The 18,866-nt window shown below is 38.3% G+C and overlaps 2 protein-coding genes across 3 annotated transcripts; one reads left to right on the top strand and one right to left on the bottom strand.

The window, feature by feature from the left end:
• The first annotated feature begins 388 nt into the window (after positions 1-388).
• On the top strand, positions 389-5,971 carry tmem251 (transmembrane protein 251). Of its 2 annotated transcripts, none has more exon segments than NM_001037266.1 (2): positions 389-460; positions 4,522-5,961. In NM_001037266.1, a coding segment is annotated over 1 exon segment (393 nt). In that variant the 5' UTR covers positions 389-460; positions 4,522-4,538; the 3' UTR covers positions 4,932-5,961.
• Positions 5,972-16,572: 10,601 nt separating this feature from the next.
• Positions 16,573-18,796, bottom strand: gon7 (GON7 subunit of KEOPS complex). The gene is made up of 2 exons (XM_012968991.3): positions 18,458-18,796; positions 16,573-17,030 (listed from the first exon to the last, which is right to left on the bottom strand). Exons 1-2 carry the CDS (start codon positions 18,651-18,653, stop codon positions 16,933-16,935), a joined length of 294 nt encoding a protein of 97 aa, XP_012824445.1. The 5' UTR covers positions 18,654-18,796; the 3' UTR covers positions 16,573-16,932.
• Positions 18,797-18,866: the final 70 nt, after the last annotated feature.

Consider the following 18,866-nt stretch of genomic DNA (forward strand, 5'->3'; position numbering starts at 1 on the left):
CTGGCATTGCCGGCAAATAGTATTTCTCCGTTGCTGTTCCCCGATAATAGAAAATATAAGCACACAAACATATCGCGAACACACATCCGCAGCCAGCCCCGCCCAACGCACATTGTCACGCCTTCCTAGAATTTATGAAAACCCCCCGTCCTTCCTTGTCACACCCCCATTGAGGCTACGTGACGCGTCACTGCGCATTTATACGTCTAGCGGCACTCCATAGTCTCGCGAGATGAGACTTGTGACGCCGGGATTAGCTGTCAGGGAACCAACGAGCTGCACATTAAGGGGGAAGTAATCCGGGGCTGCGGGCTCTATATTTAAAACCGGCATTGTACCGCGAAAAGCGGGACGGCTGGGCGGTATGTGACCGTATGTACATTGGACAAAGTAACTGGCAGACGATATCCCAAAATGTACACTTTACGTCTAAACCGTGAATAGTATTGTGGTGGCACAGGTAAGGCTGCCCTGCCTAACTTATAGGTTCGCTTCTTATGTATTGCATTTTTTTTGTCATAGGGGCTGTCCCACTTACAGTTTACAAACTGCACTGAAGTATTTCTGTATAACAAAGCCCGGGATACAGTTCCAAGGAGTGACATTTCTATTATATGATATTTGTGCGATAAAGTTGTGCCACTTTGAGATATTTATGACAAACAAAGATTAAAAGTTTTATCAACCATACAATAAATACAGATTTGTGGATTACAGAACATTTTTGTTTTAAAGGACTGATAAAATCCGTAAATGAATTGGCTATGTGTGTATTGAAATATTTTTTCCTATAAAATAGTTGCAAATAAAATTTTGATATGTAGGTGGATTAACAGATACTGACTGAAAATGTAAGCAGACATTATAAGTTGGTGGTCCTTTTAATTGTTGTATTCACCTGTCTAGCCTGACCATAGAGGGAAACCATCATTTCTTAGGTGAAAAATACCAGTTTATAATTATGAGTGTAAGAATCTGTTATAGGAATAAATATTTAAAAGAGAGGGAAAGTCCTTTTACTGCCAATCGCTTTACCAAATTAGTGCCACCTAGAACACTATATTTATTCTGCAGAAACCATTACCATGCCTGAGTAAACAGCCCTAGAAGCTTTCTTTGTTTTTTAAGATAGCAGCTGCCATTTTAAGTAGCTTCCTGCCTGCAGTCTAGCCGTTATAGCTGAGATCACACATTCCTAAGGGAGGGGGGAGGGGGTTCTTTGCATTCTGGTAGGAAGGGGGAGCAGGAGAGGGGAGAGAACTGCGCAGACTCTGGCCACTGGAATTAAGGATGTTTCTGAGAGAGGAAGTCATAAACTGGAACAACATGTTTATAAAACAAGAGACAAGAAATCCTGTGTTTCTTTTGATGGAGGACTCAGTGCAGCGTTTCTGTGAGTGCTTATGGCTGTATTTACATAGACCTTTATGATAAAGCTTACTTAGTTTTTACTTTTCCTTCTCTTTTAAGATTTAAATTAAACTGGCCATAGACATATTAAGATCCACTCATTTGGCATGCTTCCAGATGAGTGTACATGCATCAAAGGTATGGGATCCCTTACCCAGAAAGCTCTGAATTACGGAAAGCCCGTCTCCCATAGATTCAGATTTTAAAAATTGATTTCCTTTTTCTCTGTAATAATAATACAGTACCTTGTACTTGATCCCAGCTAAGATACAATTAATCCTTATTGGATGCAAAACAATCCTAATGGGTTTAATTAGTGTTTTATTGATTTTTTTTTAGTAGACTTAAGGTATGGAGATCCAAATTACTGAAAGACCCCTTATCTGGAATAACCTTGGCCCCAAGTATTCTGGATAATGGGTCCTATACCTGTATCTCTCCCAATTTGGCCACCTACATGCAGTGCCAAATCTGGATGATCTCCTCATAGGGCCCCTTGGTCATTAATTAAGCAAAGGATAGCTTACAAAATCCTTCTGCTAACATTCAAAGCCCTTCACTCCTCTGCTCCTCACTACATTTCTTCACTGGTCTCCCTGCATGTTCCTGGTCGTCTCCTCCCTTCCTCTCAGAGACTCCGTCTTTTTACATCATCCACTGCGCTCTCTCGTCTTTACCTCCTTACCTCTGGAACTCTATCCCTGAATCCCTCCGTAGGGAACACTCACTAACTCTCTTTAAGAAAAAGCTCAGCTGTTACCTTATGGGGCACTAAAACATTATTATCATTACCTTCCAATTTGTGCCTGTGTGTTACCCAACCACTTAGATTGTAAGCTCTACGGGGCAGGGACCTCCTTCCTACTGTGTCTCATACTACATGGCATTTATTCTCTGTGCATTTATATATATTTATTGTATTTATTTATTATAACACTTGTCCTCCCTGTGTGTAATTTTGTAAGATTGTACAACTCGGCGCACTCTTGTGGCACTTTATAAATAAAGTTAAACATACTGCAAAAATCCAAAAAGTAGGAAAAAAAAGCTTCAGCAGATTTACTGCAAACCATTTATTGTGGGTAGTGGTAACACGACATGTTTCGGGTCCATACCCTTTATCACGTGTACAGCTTTTTTGGATTTTTGCAGTTGTATTTGGTTGCAGCACAGAGCAACAACTAGGAGCTAAAGCTTTTTTCGTAAGTACTTTATACAAAGTTCACCAATAATTTTTTATTTTATAAAGTTAAACATACATACATACATTAATCGGATTATCTCTGAATAATTTTCATTAGGTGCCCCTGGTAGCCTGAGGCAAAGTTTTCACCTTAGCTCATAGTGGTGGTGATACACGAACAGTAATACCAAAAAATGAAAGTGAAGTGTATAAAAGTAATTATGATATAATGGACTGTTGCTCTGCTCTGGTGCAACTGCTGTGTTTGCCCTACTATAGTTTATATAAGCAAAACTGCTGTGTAGCCACAGGGGCAGCCATTGAAAAGAGAAAAGGTCCAGGTTACTTGGCAGATAACAGATAAAGCCCCGTTATATTCTACAGAGCATATCTGTTATCTTCTATGTAACCTGTGCCTTTTCTCCTTTTTTTTTTTTCCAGCTTGAATGGCTGCCCCCATAGCTACATGACAGCTTAATTATATAAACTACAATAGCGTTTCTGTAGCAAACAGACCAGTTTTACTGGTGCAGGACAATAGTACATTATATTTTAATTACTTTAAAACACTATTTTTTAATTGTTACTGTTTGTTTAAATAACTTCCAAAGAAGGCCATAGAGTGGATGCATATAGCTCAGACATAGTGATGGGGAGAAGCAATAAATACATAGCGAATGTAATTGCATATATTATATATGTTTTCTCTTGTTGTATTGCTTCTATTCATTTACATATTGTTGAAATGTATAGCAGGGCTGGAACTGGGGTTAGACAACGTAGGTTGCTCCCTAGGGCACAATGGGGTGAGGGGAGTCAGCGGAGAAGGAGGTGAGTGACCAGCAGTGGCTGCAACACAGGGGTGGATTTGGCGTGGAAGTGACCAGTGGGGGGAGGAAGTAAGCACACTAGTGGGAGGCAGGATGGCAGGGCCCTGTGCCTTGGTTGGCAATAAAGCGTGGCCTGGCAGTAATGTACAGTTCTGTGTATATGAGTAGCACTACAAAAATAAAAACAAATATAACATTGCATGCATGGCATTATGCAAGTAAAAATGCTTTAGGTTTGATTAGCCTTGACTTGCAGCAAATGTTAGGAATGGCAGGGAGCATTAACAATATTAGTTTATTTGTTTTGAAGGAGATGGTAATAGCAGGACATGTCCCCATAGTTCTCTTCTGCTTTTCCTTCTACATTAGCCAGTATGTCATAAGACAGAACGGATCACAAGATTTCTGTTACGATATGAACACATCCTGTTTAGCTTGCCCTGGGTTATTTGCTGTAGAAAGGAGAGGCGCTAAACCCACATCTATCTCTGTCACTCTGAATCTCGGGCAAGATTTTGTGCTCTAATGTGGAGAGTGGAATTTGTAGCTTGCCTGCGGCCGTCCTGCCAATTCTGTACTGCAATGTGCAGCATCCTTAGTGCTGGTATGTTTTAGTTCTGTGGGAAATACTGAGCATGTTGGCTGCTTTTCATCTAAAATGTTCCATGTAGTTCATTGGTATAGTATAGATTAGTGTCACTTTTTTTCCCTAATTTTACTTCAAACTACTATTCAAAACAATTGTTTTCTTTAGGGGAGTTGTAATGCTATATGCCTGGATAACAGCAGCAATTAAATGTCTGTAGTAGCCTGGGTATTCTGTCTTAAAAAAATAAATTAAAAAAAAATAAAAAAAAAAATATATATATATATATATATATATATATATATTTTTTTTTTTTTTTCTTTCTAATGGTTGAAAAAATAAAAGTACATGGATCGGGTTAAGTGAAATAATAATATAGGCTGGATAGTAGTACTGGGAGTTGTAGTGCAACACTTGCACTCTACACAAACAGGAAAATTGTGCTTTCCAGAAGTTTTATTTATCCTGTGTATAAATATATATTAAGCTTCACCCATTCACTTTATATGCAGGCAGAGCATGGAGAATGATGAATTTTCGCCAGAGGATGGGATGGATTGGCGTCAGCCTCTACCTCTTTGTGAGCGCTGCTGCCTTTTACTATGTATTTGAAATAAATGAGACTTATAACAGGCTTGCCTTGGAACATGTACAGCTGAAACCACAGGAGCCACACAGAGGGACCACATGGACACACTCCTTAAAAGCACGTCTGCTCTCCTTACCTTTTTGGCTGTGGGCTGCTCTTTTCCTGATTCCCTACTTTCAAGTATTTCTATTTCTATACTCATGTACAAGAGCTGATCCCAAAACCGTTGGGTATTGCATCATTCCTATATGCCTGGCAATTATCTGCAACCGTCACCAGTCGTTTGTCAAGGCATCAAATCAGATAAGCAGACTTCAGCTAATTGATACATAAACTGTAAAATAATTTCCTCAAAGGAAGAATAAACCAACCATGACAGGAAATCGAGACAATCTGCTTTCTTCTCTACCATTTTGCTGCAATAGAGGGCCTGTCTTGCTGCCTCTTGGGGAGACGTAATATCTAAGTAAAACCAAAGCCAATTTGTTTTTTGTAACAAATGGGATGTTAAATCTTACATTTTATTTCATTCAGACTTTGTATCAAAGGGCTACAAAGGTGTTCCCTTCATTCATATAATGTTAGTAAAGAAAATAGCTGGGTTTCGCAAATTTTAGACATGGCATTTATGCATTTGTCCTTGTCACTAAAGTTAGAGAGGATCAGCTAGCGGGAATAGAAGGATTTGGTAAGAATGAAGGGAAATACAACTGTCACAATATTATATTCTGTAAGTAGGCAAAATTAAATCTGTTCTTAAAACGTTAACAGGAGCATCAGGAGACCCATGTTCATTTTAGCAATCAATTGACTGCTATTCTGTGTGAATGGATAGGTACAGGTGCTCCACTTTGCAGTAAATGTGGTACATAATGTGAATCATAGAAATGGTCTGGGGTGGGCACTGTCATGTTTCTCTTTAAATAGTCTACTTGGAAATGTGTAAGTGCCATTTGTGGGATTACACAGCATTTCCCTTTAAGTGATTTTTATTCAGAAATTAAAGTCCATGGGTTTGATTCAGAGGTTTGGCACATGAGAAATTTTCAGTAGTACTATTGCACTTGCCTTGTGTACAGTCCTAGTTCTGCACTCATTCAGTACAAAATAAAAACACAATGCTACATCTCTTTTGTGTGTTAAAAGAAGTAGGAGCTTACAGGAAATTTTGAAATAATGTATTTTATATTGTTTTCCTGCCTTGACATTTTTTACTGAAATTGGATTAATATTTTGAGGAATAATGTTCACATGGTCACATTTTTATGTGTGCGTAGGAAACATTGGGTTTGGGCTTATTGCATACCTTGTAGATGTAATTTATGGGAAGCAATCAATAAAATAAACAGGAGGTTAACACTGATTAATGTGAATTATCTGATGTCACCATTCATTTTCTGAGCTATTCAAGTTACATTTTATTTATAAATGGCCAGCATGACTCCTAAATGAACTGAGTGAATTAGGTTATGAACACTATTATAAAATACACTGGGGAGCCCTCCTTGGCTCATTGAAATAAACTGATAATGATTGTGCATTCCCTGCACATTTTAAATGCCCATAAACATTAAAATCCACTCAATTGGCAAGGTTATGAAATGAACGGACCTTTGCCCCATTTCACCACTTACATGATGGTTTTATGCACACCCACACACGTCGGGAGAGTATTGCATCAACGACCTGATGTGGTTCTTGCCCAACAGGATTTTCAAACCTGCCAGATGTTTGGATGATTTTCAGTCAGATATTGGTCAGGGAGTGCCCATACACTGGCAAATAAGCTGCTAACTCAGTCTGAAGGGGCCAAAGCAACTACTTAAATCTGTCAGTATACAGCCAGGTTTATACCAAACAAGGGTGCCTTAATATGGGCTCGCTGACTAAACAATACATTATAAGACGCTATTGTGAATGTTTTACTATCTTTACCTTCATCCATTTTGACATAGATTTTTACATTCTGGCATGACCAATCTTAAGTTTGAATGTTAGTAATATAACTTTAGTAAAGCTGGCTATAGTTGGTCTAATAATACTAATATGACATGCATGTTGTGCCAATCATAATAATAATCATAAACTTTTCTTAGTGTATTAGACTGTGCAGTCAAAAACAAGAAAAAAATAGCCAGCAATTAGGTATGTAGGAACTTTATTTTGTTTTAATAGCTGACCAGTTAGTACAAAAAAATGATGAACACTTATAGAAGAAACTGCTGTCACTGTGCCAATATATATAAAACTTAACTGTAGTTTGTGTTACTAGTTTTGGTAACAAAGAATATCACAGATAACCTACCTGCCCAGGTTATCAAAAGGAATACCTTCTAGAAATGTTTCATTCTCACAGCATCAAAGTCATGACTTAGAGCTTGGCATATCATTTTATTGTCTGTGGTGTACTTCTTAAAAGGGTTGTTCATCTTTAAATTAACATTTAGTTTCATGTAGACAAACTAAGACAATTTGTGGGCTTAAATTTTTTCATTATTTGGTTTTCAGTTATTTAGATTTTGTTCAGCAGCTATCCTGTTGCCAGGGTCTTAGGGTATGAACAAGAGACAAAAATATGAATAGGAGAGGACCTGAAAAGAAACGTAAGTAATAGTGCATCACTTGTACTGCATATAACCCCTCCGCTTGCCAGCACGATCACATTTTCCTCTGATACATAATCAGTTACATTTAAATCTGCAAACAGCATACACACACCCTTATTCAGCATACATTTAATCAAGAATACAGGCTCACACTGTCTCTGATAAAAGTTCTGCTTTGTTTGAGCACTGTAATGGTAAAGCTGAGCAGGAGAAAAAAATTGAAGCAGACCGCTTGAGCTGAGTTTCTATGGGAACCAGCAATGCCATCTCTTCACTGGCTGCTAGACTGGAGGGCGTGTTTAGTTATCTAAGCATAGAACAACTGAGCATGCCCACAAGCCAGAAGTCAAAGCAAATTCCTGAGGGAGGGGGCCAAGTGGGTTACAAGAGGAGATGGAAATCTAAGTGATTGAGGAGATGTTGCAGCCTTACTATTAATCTCTGGACAACCAGTGTGGCAGGTATTGAAGAATTTCAAAGAGGCTGTTCACTAATTACATTTTTGTGTCCTTTAAGGAACTGACAATCTACATTTCCTGTTCGAACCATGATAGTTGGCACCAATGAAAATTTTGTTGCTACTGCCTTGTTGGATTCAAGTGTGTTGTACAAATCAAAGTGGTTACAGCAGGGGCGCTGCTACTATGAGGTAAGTTGAGAAACTCACCTCAGGTGGCAGCGCCCCCAAAGTTACCAGAGGCGGCAAAAAGCCTCTCCTTGTAACTTTAACCTTTTTACTACAGCAGAACTTGTATTGCCAGACAGTATTTTAACATTTTGCTCTGTTTCATTTTAGGGGCCTTTTAGTTTACCCAGGAAAACAATATATATTTTTTTTTTTCAGGACAACCTAAGCTTTCAAAATATGGTAGAATTTTGGTGTAATTCCAATTCTGTAACAAGATATAGGCTTCTAAATATCTAAAAATGAAAAAAAATAAATAATCACATTTACCATAATATAAACACACATACTAGAAACAAAAATTATTTTATTCACGAATATACAACTGATTTGGAAAGTCCCATGTCTCATGAACGTGCCAATAGCAAATATTATAGTTTTATGGAGATTTCTCATTTGTTACAGTCAAAAACTCCCAGCAGTACACTACTAAATTTCCAAAGCACTGCTTCAGAAAGCTGCATACTTTAGATTTCAAGGACAAAAATTCCACTAACAGAAGGTTTATCTCAGAAAATTGTACATTTTTGGAAAGAACGGCTTCTGGGGAATCCAGGCACAGTTGTCTGTCTACTCCAAACTATCAAGCTGCAATGCTTTCCTAAAGTTATTGGTTTTTATCAAAAAATGTGAAATTTTTAAAAATCACTTCAAAGTTCTAGTCTATAGTATCTTGTCTCCTACAGGTCATAAAGTAACCAAATAAAACACCCAAAATATGAACTCCAGGGGTCCACTGAACAGTTTGATGCCCCATTTGTATGGGTTTACCTAAGTATGTGGCATGTAGGGGCCCCAATGTGAACATACCCCCATATGATCAATCATTTCTGTCAGCAAAATCAACAGATTTACATCATTATATGTGGGATAAAGCTAGTATAAAGTACGCTCACCCCAGAAAGTCATATATTTTTGCAAAGTACACATTCCCCCCATTTTAAAATGGGTACCCATGTCTTTCTACTCCAAAGTACCAAGCCGCAAAGCTTTTCTAAAGTTAGCAATTTTGATGACATTTCCAAAAATCCCCTCAAAGCTTCCACTTTGCAGCATCGTATCTCCCACATAACATTAGGTACCAAGATAAAACACCCTGAATTTGAACGCCAGGGGTCCACTGAACAGTTTGATGCCAAATATGTATAGGTTTACCTAAGTATGTGGCATGTAGGGGCCCCAATGTGAACTATCATTATGATAATGTGAACTACCATATGATCTATCATTTCTGTCATTTCAGCTTCTGCAAAATCAACACATTTATATCATTATATGTGGGATAAAGCTAGTAAAAAGTACACTCACCCCAGAAAGTCATATATTTTTGAAAAGTACACATTCCCCCGAATCTAAAATTGATACCCGTGTCTTTCTACTCCAAAGTACCAAGCCGCAAAGCTTTTCTAAAATTAGCAATTTTGATGACATTTCCAAAAATCCCCTCAAAGCTTCTGCTTTGCAGCATCTTATCTCCCACATAGTGTTAGGTACCAAGATAAAAAGTTTGAACGCCAGGGGTCCACTGAACAGTTTGATGCCCAATATGTATAGGTTTACCTAAATATGTGGCATGTAGGGGCCCCAATAGGAACATACTCCCATATAATCTATCATTTCAGCTCCTGCAAAATCAACACATTTACATCCTTTATGTGGGATAATGCTTCAAAAAAAGTACACTCAACCCAGAAAGCCATATATTTTTTATATATTTTAAGTACACATTCCCCCGAATCTATAATGGGTAAACATTTCTTTTTGCTTCAAAGTACCTAGCTGTAAAGCTTCCCTAAGTTTTTTTATGACAGATTTTTATGACATTTCAGAAAATCGCATAAAAATGTATCTCTCACAATTTCTTAATAAAGATCAGATAAAGGCAAATCACCCCAAATAGGAACACCTAAGGTGTACTGAACAGTTTAATGCCCAATATGCATAGATATACCAAAGTCTGTGGTATATAGCGCATATGGATTTCTTGCCTGCCAACTGAGCTTTTGCATACAGAGCCCCTTGTCAAAGTATTATGTGCCATAACACCAGAAAACCATATAGTTTTGGAAAGTACACATTCTGACAAATCCAACAAGGGTAAAGAGTCCTTTCTACACCAAAGTACCAATATGCAAAGCTTTCCTAAAGTTATTGGTTTCTATGACATTTCAGAAAATCACCTAAAAATGTTGCAATTTGCTGCATTTATCTCACACAATTTCTTGTGTACAAAGGCAAATCACCCCAAATAGGAACATTTATGGTCTACTGAACAGTTTGATGCCCAATATGCATAGATATACCAAAGTCTGTCTTATGTACTGAACCCAAAATTAAAATAGCGCATATGGATTTTTTGCCTGCCAGCTCAGCTTTTGCACACAGAGCCCCCTGTCAGTGTATTATGTGTTGTAACCCCCCTAACTATACAGAGACCCCCAGAAAACCATATATTTTTGGAAAGTACACATTCTGATGAATTCAAAATAGGTAAAGTTATTTTTGTACACCACATGGCAAAGCTGTGCTAAAAACAGATTAGGAACACTTATACAGGGATAAAAATGCGATAAAACCACAAAAATTGTGCAAATTAGTGAAACAACAAAATTAGTGGTCAGAATATCTGATCCAATAGTCACGCTGTGGGAAAAGAAACTAAAAACAAAGGTAAAATGAAAAAAAAAAACAGTGTTTGTGTATACATGTGTGTACATGTGTAAAAGTTGTGTGACAGTGTGTAAGAGTGTATATTAGTGTATACAAGTGTGAAAAATGAAAAAAAAAAAAAAAATGCTAAATTGTGTGCTGTAAATGTGTCTAAATGTATGTAAGTGTGTGTGTGAGTGTGTAAGTGCAAAAAAAAAATCAGCCTTACCTGTCCTGTAGATCAGATCACTGCTCTGTCCTCCATGCTGTAGTCCTGGACCAGGAAGTGAGTGGGCCGGCGCTGGGGGGGGAAGGAGGAAGCAGGAACAAGCAGCAGACGCGATGCGATTGCGTCTGCTGCTTGTAGGTTTGTCCTGCAACGATCGCATCGCAGGACCAACATGACAGCCCCCCTGGCTCTTTGCCCAGGGGGCTGTCTTTGCTACATGTGCCGCCGCTGCAGAGAGAATCCTTTATCTGCCAACGACATATGAGACACATCGTTGGCAGTTAAACCCTTTTTCTGCCACAACGTATCCCATACGCCGTTGGCAGTAAAACGGTTAAGAGCCGAATTTCCAGTTTTTAAAATGGAAATTCGTCTCTGCTAGTGTAGAGAGAGCAATTGTGCTCTCTACACTAGCAATGAGGCCCCCCCTGGACTCCCTCCGGAGCTGTAAAGGTAATCAAGGGGGGGCAGCATTGGCAGAGCCGCCTTGGGTTGCTCAGTGGCCAGTAGCCACTGAGTTTTGTGTCATTTATTAATATTAAACATATATTTGCTTATTCTGGATACTCCGGTCAAACACCCGCAACTTTTTTCCCTCTTCTTTGTCCTAACTCAGCATTGGTCTCTCTCACTCTGCTCTTGAGCTAATAATGTACAACTGCCAACATCTCCCTGCTAGCAAAACAGCCACTTCCAAAGATACTGTTTACTATGTATGTATATTTTTATTTATATAGCACTTCTTGTGTATGTAGCGTTGTACAGCAGAACAGTAAATTAATAGAACAAACAGGGGGCATTTCAGTAATAATTACAAATTTATTATTTCAGCTCATGAAGTTACCAGGAGTGGCTTTTGCCACCCCTGGTAACTTGCAGGCTGCTACACCCAAGGCAAATTTCTCAACATGCCTCACGGCAGCACGGCCCTTATACAAATAAATACATTGCACAGTTGCCTTCAAGTGTTGAACAGAGAGGAGAGGAAGTTGGTCCCTGCTCTATAGATTTGGGTTTTTACCCGTAAACTTACTGAATGTAGATTTTTTGAATATATATTCGTCAACCAACAGTCATTTTTAATCATTACTGAGAGCTGGTCCTGCCACACTGCTGGATAGTTATGCTGGTGTTTGAAACAATGGGACTGCTCATGTTCCTATTGCCTATACTGCAACATGTGAATAATTTGTAAGAGAAATATAACAACATGGTCCAAGTTTGACACCCGAGTGTGCCACACAGCTGAGCCTTAGCGCTAATGTATTACTGAAAATACTGTCTTCATGCCATGTGGTCTGTTAGAGACACAAACATCAAAGAACTCTTCCTTTCTTTGAGCGAAAAGTGAAAATAAGGTCTCTACAGGCTGCAGGGGTGTGAGCAGGCTTAGCTCTAAGGGCAATGTCAAACAGAGTAATTTTCTTTGTCAAGTTTTGTAAAACAGCATAATAGCAAAAAAATAACAAAACGAAATGGTGTACAAAGCTAAAGCTGTGTAAAATAAATGGTGTATTTATGTAAAATAAATGGTGTATTTATCAAGGTATATTTTATTTTCTATCTGAACAACAAATTTGATGGCGTTATTTCTGAAGGAAGTCACTCTAAGAAAAAACTTTTAAATAATTATGCCATTTTTTTTTACACTGTGAAGCCTTGCAGATTTTGTCACCGGTTTTTACACTGCATAATAAATCTGCCCCTTAGTGTAAGACAGTGCTGTCCAACTTCTGGGGTACATGGTAGAGGGCCGATAATGAAAGCAAGTTTTGACCACTCCCCCTTATTTAAAAACTGCACCCACTTTAAACCACCACCCCAGTTTTAAGACCATACCCAAAAAACCCAAATGGTTGGTGTAGGGATATCACCCTTCTTTCATATGTGAAAGAATTATATTATGTCATATTAAGACACCCTTAAATCCACATGCCTCCTCCCCTGTGGATAACACAGCAACCCCCAGCATATAATTACACACCTTAGGGACCATATAATGACTATTTCAAAATGCTAACAAACTTCCAGAAGAGCTACAGTACGTTGCCTGTGTGAGCCATATTCTTGCCTGCCCTATGCTGCCTGTGTGTGCCATACTCTGCCTGTGTGTGCCATACTCTGCCTGCCCTACCCTGCCTGTGTGTCTCGTACTCTGCCTGCCCTACCCTGCCTGTGTGTGCGCCATACTCTCCATGCCCTATCCTGCCTGTATGTGCCTTACTCTGCCTGCCCTATGCTGCCTTTCTGTGCCATACTATGCCTGCTCTATGCTGCCTGTGTGTACCATACTTTGCCTGTGAGTGCCATACTCTGCCTGCCCTACGCTGCCTGTGTGTGCTATACTCTGCCTGCCCTATGCTGCCGCCAGTTGGACAGCCCTGGTGTAAGAGAATCTTCTGCCTCCGGATATCCACAGCCTTCACTTCACTTTGTAGTCTGTGTGGTTTCCCTTATAACAAATGATGACACCGGTTTTGTCTGCAAAAAAGTAGTCTGCTACACTATGCTTATGTGGCATAGCCCTAAGAATATATTGGCCTGCCTGCCATAGAGTATGCCAGAGCCCCCAGAGAACAGGTTAAATGGTATGCGGTGGATATGTTCAATAGTCAATAAACACAGTGTAGTTTTATAGAAGTTTAGCGATGTACCTCGGTTCTACAGTGAAGAAAAATGTTACACCAGTAACATTATATAAATACATTCTAGGGCCAGTCAAGGGATGAAAGTAAAAGGAGCTGTTTAAGCCCTGAGAATTTTTCTTCAAACACAAAATTCTGTGAGAAAGCATGTATGATCATGGGCACAGGGGGATTAGGAGCAAGACTATTTTAGTTTTGCATATACAGACTTCCCCTAGATTGGAGACAAAAGTGGTCTAAACTTGATCCAATTATCACTGGATTACAAACATAAGAAAAACATACTCTGCTGCAGTTTTCCCATGATAAAATGGACACATTTAAAAGATACAATTTATGACAATTATGGCCTAAACACAAACCAGATGTTGTGCACGGCAGGAGCATGCTAAAAGAAACATTGCTCTATGGGGAGCCCTAAATAAAAAGTATTATGGCCCTGGGAAAGCCTAAAAAGACATTAAAGGGGAACTATAGTGAAATTGAACATTTAATATGAGATTTATCTCATGCAGTCTCTCTACATACAGCTTTGTGTTGGAGTTGGTTATTTCAGTTAGCTCTAATACATCGTCTAGGCAACAGGAGCAGGTGTCAATGTATTTATCTGTCAAATCAAAATCTGACTCCTGTATTAAGAGAGACTTTTTTGAGGGTAACTTGATTATTTGACAAACACTACATTATTTCTTATTTCCTTAAGATGAAGCTCATATAAAATTGTCATTGTTGCAATAGTTCCCCTTCAAGCATATATCAATAATATTAAGAACAAATGTATTTATGTTCAAGTTCCCAAAGGAATTTTAATCACCTTAGTATATACATGGATATCTAATGTTAAACTGATCAAAATCTTAATAAAATCTTAATTGTTAATATATGGAAAATTAGGGTTCAGATTCAGTTGGTAATTTAGCCAAACTGTTTGTGAAGGATTTAGTATACTAGGGGATACATTTAGTAAATCAGTAGTAGTGTATAGACACTATATAATTCATGGACTCATGAACTGTGCCAATAAGCCATATATCAACAGTACTGTATATGACTAGACTTTTCCTTGAAGTATAAAACAATTGCAAAGTTGCTACACAGAAATTACTCAATGGTGCTAAACCCCCCAAATACTTGTTGAGGTGTAAATAAACTCGTAGTAGGAAGGAATATCTGGGTGCCACTAAGCTCCCAGACACTTAAGTGGATATTCAATTACAATCAACAGGCCAGTTTGGGTGCAAACTGCCCTGGACCATGTGCTATGGGAGACTCCATGCTTTAACAAAGATGAAGTATTCAAATACTGAAACATAGAGTTAGCCAGCAGATGAAACTTGTGGCTGGGGTACAACTGCTCAGAAATCATTGAAAAGGGATAGCAAGTGTACCTTCCCTGGCTGCTATAGGCTATATTGCTATAGCTCTCCTTTAAAACTTTAGCTACACTGAATGTTAAACAGTCTTGACAAATTAAATATATTGCCAAGTGATTAAATACATTAAAAATCTGCCCAGGGTAATCCCAGCACATGAACAGTTTATAGAAGATTTAGATCTAGTTTTATACCTGTGAAGATTCCAGAGCCCAGGTAACAGATACATATGTTTTAAAATAGCTTAAATGAAAACTATACCTCCGAACAATGTAGGTCTCTAAAAAGATATCCCATGAAACTCATGCTCATTTGTAAAACACAGCTTTGTAAAACATTTTCATAAAAGTATACTTTTTAGTAGTATGTGCCATTGGGCAATCCTAAATAGAAAACTATTAACAGGGGGTTATTTAATAGGACAATTAGGGGCTGATTTACTAACCCACGAATCCGACCCGAATTGGAAAAGTTCCGACTTGAAAACGAACATTTTGCGACTTTTTCGTATGTTTTGCGATTTTTTCGGATTCTGTACGAATTTTTCGTTACCAATACGATTTTTGCGTAAAAACGCGAGTTTTTCGTATCCATTACGAAAGTTGCGTAAAAAGTTGCGCATTTTTCGTAGCGTTAAAACTTACGCTAAAAGTTGCGCATTTTTCGTAGCGTTAAAACTTAACGCTACGAAAAATGCGCAACTTTTCGCGTAAGTTTTAACGCTACGAAAAATGCGCAACTTTTTACGCAACTTTCGTAATGGATAGGAAAACTAGCGTTTTTACGCAAAAATCGTATTGGTAACGAAAAATTCGTAAAGAATCCGAAAAAATCGCAAAACATACGAAAAAATCGCAAAATACCGATCATTACGAAAAAAACGCAATCGGACTCCATTCGACCCGTTCGTGGGTAAGTAAATCAGCCCCTTAATGTGATATAAACTTTTCCTTTAATTATTTACTCTAAGACCTTTGGCAGACATGCAGTCATCCCTGCTGCCTCGTATATACTTATAGACTCACCTAAAACAACTATTACTTGTGATTTTAAGTGTAAGAACTTGCACTAATGCTTTCAGACTGAGAGACTGTAAAGGCACTATGATATTTTTAAAGCAGTCACTCATGGTTTTAACTGCTAAATAAAGGTCTATTTTTAACTTTTCCTCCCTCTTAAAGGACTATGTAGACTGAGGTTTGTTGAGCAGTGTTAAATTATGTACATGTATGGGATCCCTTATCCAGAAACTCATTATCCAGAAAGTTCCAAATTACGGAAAGGCCATCTCCCATAGACTCCATTATAAACAAACAATTCACATTTTTTAGAAATAATTTCCTTTTTCTCTGTAATAATAAAACAGTACCTTGTACTTGATCCCAACTAAGATATAATTAATCCTTATTGGAGGCAAAACAAGCCTGTTGGGTTTATTTAATATTTAAATGATTTTTAGCAGACTTAAGTTATGGAGATTCAAATTACGAAAAGATCCCTTATCCAGAAAACCCCAGGTCCCCAGCATTCTGGATAACAGGTCCCATACCTGTGTAAAGTGGCACAACCACAAGCTATACCACCTTGAAAAGATTGTGTTTTGCAAATATATGCCCGAATTGACATATCCCAAAAACACCAACTGGCCACTCTGTTTTCTTGCTGCCCCTACTGTTATGCTCCTGTTGCTCATAGTTTTCTTGTCCCTAGGAAAGACTGCTGTGACAACTCAAAAAACCTTAGGTACCCACCAAAGCATGTTAATTATTTTTCCTGGACTCAAACCATATTATTAAACAGTTTATTTGGGTTTACTCCAGAAAAGGTAAAAAAAACAACAAAAAGCTGCTGCTGTTTTGTTTATTTAATACGCGCTACCCAAATCCAAGAGGAAACAAAATTGTGAATCTGTAAAAAAAGAAAAATCTGCAGTTGAGCTATGGTTACTATTCAACTAAAACTGCAGTTAGAAAAAGGTGTATTTATTATTTAAAATGCCTTGATTTTTGTGCATTTACAGTGATAAATTACATACTGGAAACAAAATTGTATCCTTAAGTTTTAGTCCAAGTCAGAGCATACAGTATAAAGAAGGACCTGCATTATTTACAAAGAGATGACCAAAATAATGTTCAAGTAAATTCAATTCAATCCTGATTTTTCTTTCTTTTAGTAGGAGGTCCATTACTGCTTACTCCATTTTCAGCAAAATCTTTTTCATCTGCATCTTCGTCATCTTCTTCACCTAATAAAGAGTGATAAAGAGTTCACTTATAATATTTAAAAGACACAAAAACCTTACCAAATGCGTGCTTATAAATGGTGCTCAGTTATAACATTCATATCAAATAAATCTCTGAAGTTTCCCCCATAATTTAAAAAAATAAAGGATAGAACACCACCTCAGTGTCCCATAATTTGGATACACACACTTGGCCTAAGGTCTAGTGATTTTATTTGATGGGGATACATTATTCTCTATATTTATTCCTTCATGAGACAACAGAATAAGCTTTCACTGAAATTTCCACTGATAGACATACATAACCTACATGGGCCTTTGCAATATTCATAATAGGAAGAAGAGATGTTTTGCATTCAATATGGATTGCTCTTATATTACAAACTATCACCAAACTGTACAGCATAGATTATGGTCCCTTAAAGGAGAAGGAAAGCCATTTTGGCATTTATATTTATTCTGCAGAAAGCATTACCATAACTGAGTAAAGAGCCCTAGAAGCTCCCTTCATTTGGTTGCAAAAGATTGCAGCTGCCATTTTAGCTTGGTCTTAGTAGCTTCCTGCTGCAGCTCTAGAGGCTAGTAGCATAGATCACACGTTCTGATGGGAGGGGGAGTGAATTCTGAATTCTTATGGGAGGGGTGGACCAGGAGAAGGGAGAGAGGAGAGAACTGGGCAGACTGGCCCAGGAATGAAAGATTTTTCTGAGTGAGGAAGTCAGGTACCAAAGTATATGTATACACAAAAGAAGACAACAAATCCTGTGTTTCTTTTGATAAAGGACTTGGTGCAGCTTTTCTGTGGGTGCTTATGGCTGTATAAGCTGATAAAGCTTACTTTGTTTTTACCTTTCCTTCTCCTTTAAGAATGAATGGCACCATGACTGATCTCACTATGATTCACTAAGCATAAAAACACATACAGGGATACAGTATGTTGCTTAACAAGGAAGCTAAATTATGGCATGTGCCATATATTTGTGTGTTTTGGCACATGTGACTAATGACAGCAACAGAAACAATGGAACAGGAGAGTGTGTGTGTGTGTATTTTATCCTACCCATAATTTACTAGCAGATCTTGGTTTTCTCACAATTTTGCAAAGAATCCTAGATGAATAAACCCTTAGCAATGCAGCAGCTGGATACTCAGATAGGGGTGACTACATGCTGTTCTCTGGAAGAATAGACATAAGCCACACAGGGCCAAAGCACAGACAAATCTCAAATTATTTCCTGACAGGGATAAAATAATCAGACTGGCAGTTTGCAAAGAGAAATAAGTGCTAACGATGCTAATTGATTTCCAACATAGCTTTTAAAATCATACAAAACAATTCATACATTATATATTTGTTTAAACAAAAGGACCCCTTCGCTGCCCTGAAGCGCAGGAAAGCCTTTGAGAGCAATTCATTATAATGCTCTGACCTGCAGATTCCTGATCTCCAGATGTCAGTGCCCCCTCTCCCTTTTCTTGTAACACCAGCTCGGTTAAAATGGTGGACACTTCTCCTTTTAGCTGCTCCAGGCCACTCGCCAGTCCTTTCAACGTTCGCTCACATCTAAACTGAAACGGACGACAACTACCGTCTCTGTTAGTCAGTTCTGCACTTAGCTCCATCATGAGGGTTCACCCATGGGGAACTCGGCCAATCACAAATTGTCATATACAAACGTCATTATTCTGCGACAGATAAGCGCAGTCTCCAGGCAGCGGTTTCATCATTTTCAGTGACAGATTTGCAGCGTCTTTGGCTGCTTTGTTTACGTCAGAACACTGATACACAACAGCCATGCCAGAGTTTGGCAAACAAAACAGAATTCCCTTAGCAGCAGC

The sequence above is a fragment of the Xenopus tropicalis genome, chromosome 8 (assembly GCF_000004195.4).
Source record: "Xenopus tropicalis strain Nigerian chromosome 8, UCB_Xtro_10.0, whole genome shotgun sequence".
NCBI lineage: Eukaryota > Metazoa > Chordata > Amphibia > Anura > Pipidae > Xenopus > Xenopus tropicalis.

Coding starts and splice junctions, on each gene's coding strand:
- tmem251 (XM_012968326.3), top strand. CDS start 3,949: ATGTGGAGAGTGGAATTTGTAGCTTGCCTGCGGCCGTCCTGCCAATTC. Junction 4,028..4,521: donor GTGCAGCATCCTTAGTGCTG/GTATGTTTTAGT, acceptor CTTTATATGCAG/GCAGAGCATGGAGAATGATG.
- gon7 (XM_012968991.3), bottom strand. CDS start 18,653: ATGATGGAGCTAAGTGCAGAACTGACTAACAGAGACGGTAGTTGTCGT. Junction 17,031..18,457: donor TGGAGATCAGGAATCTGCAG/GTCAGAGCATTA, acceptor ACTCTTTATTAG/GTGAAGAAGATGACGAAGAT.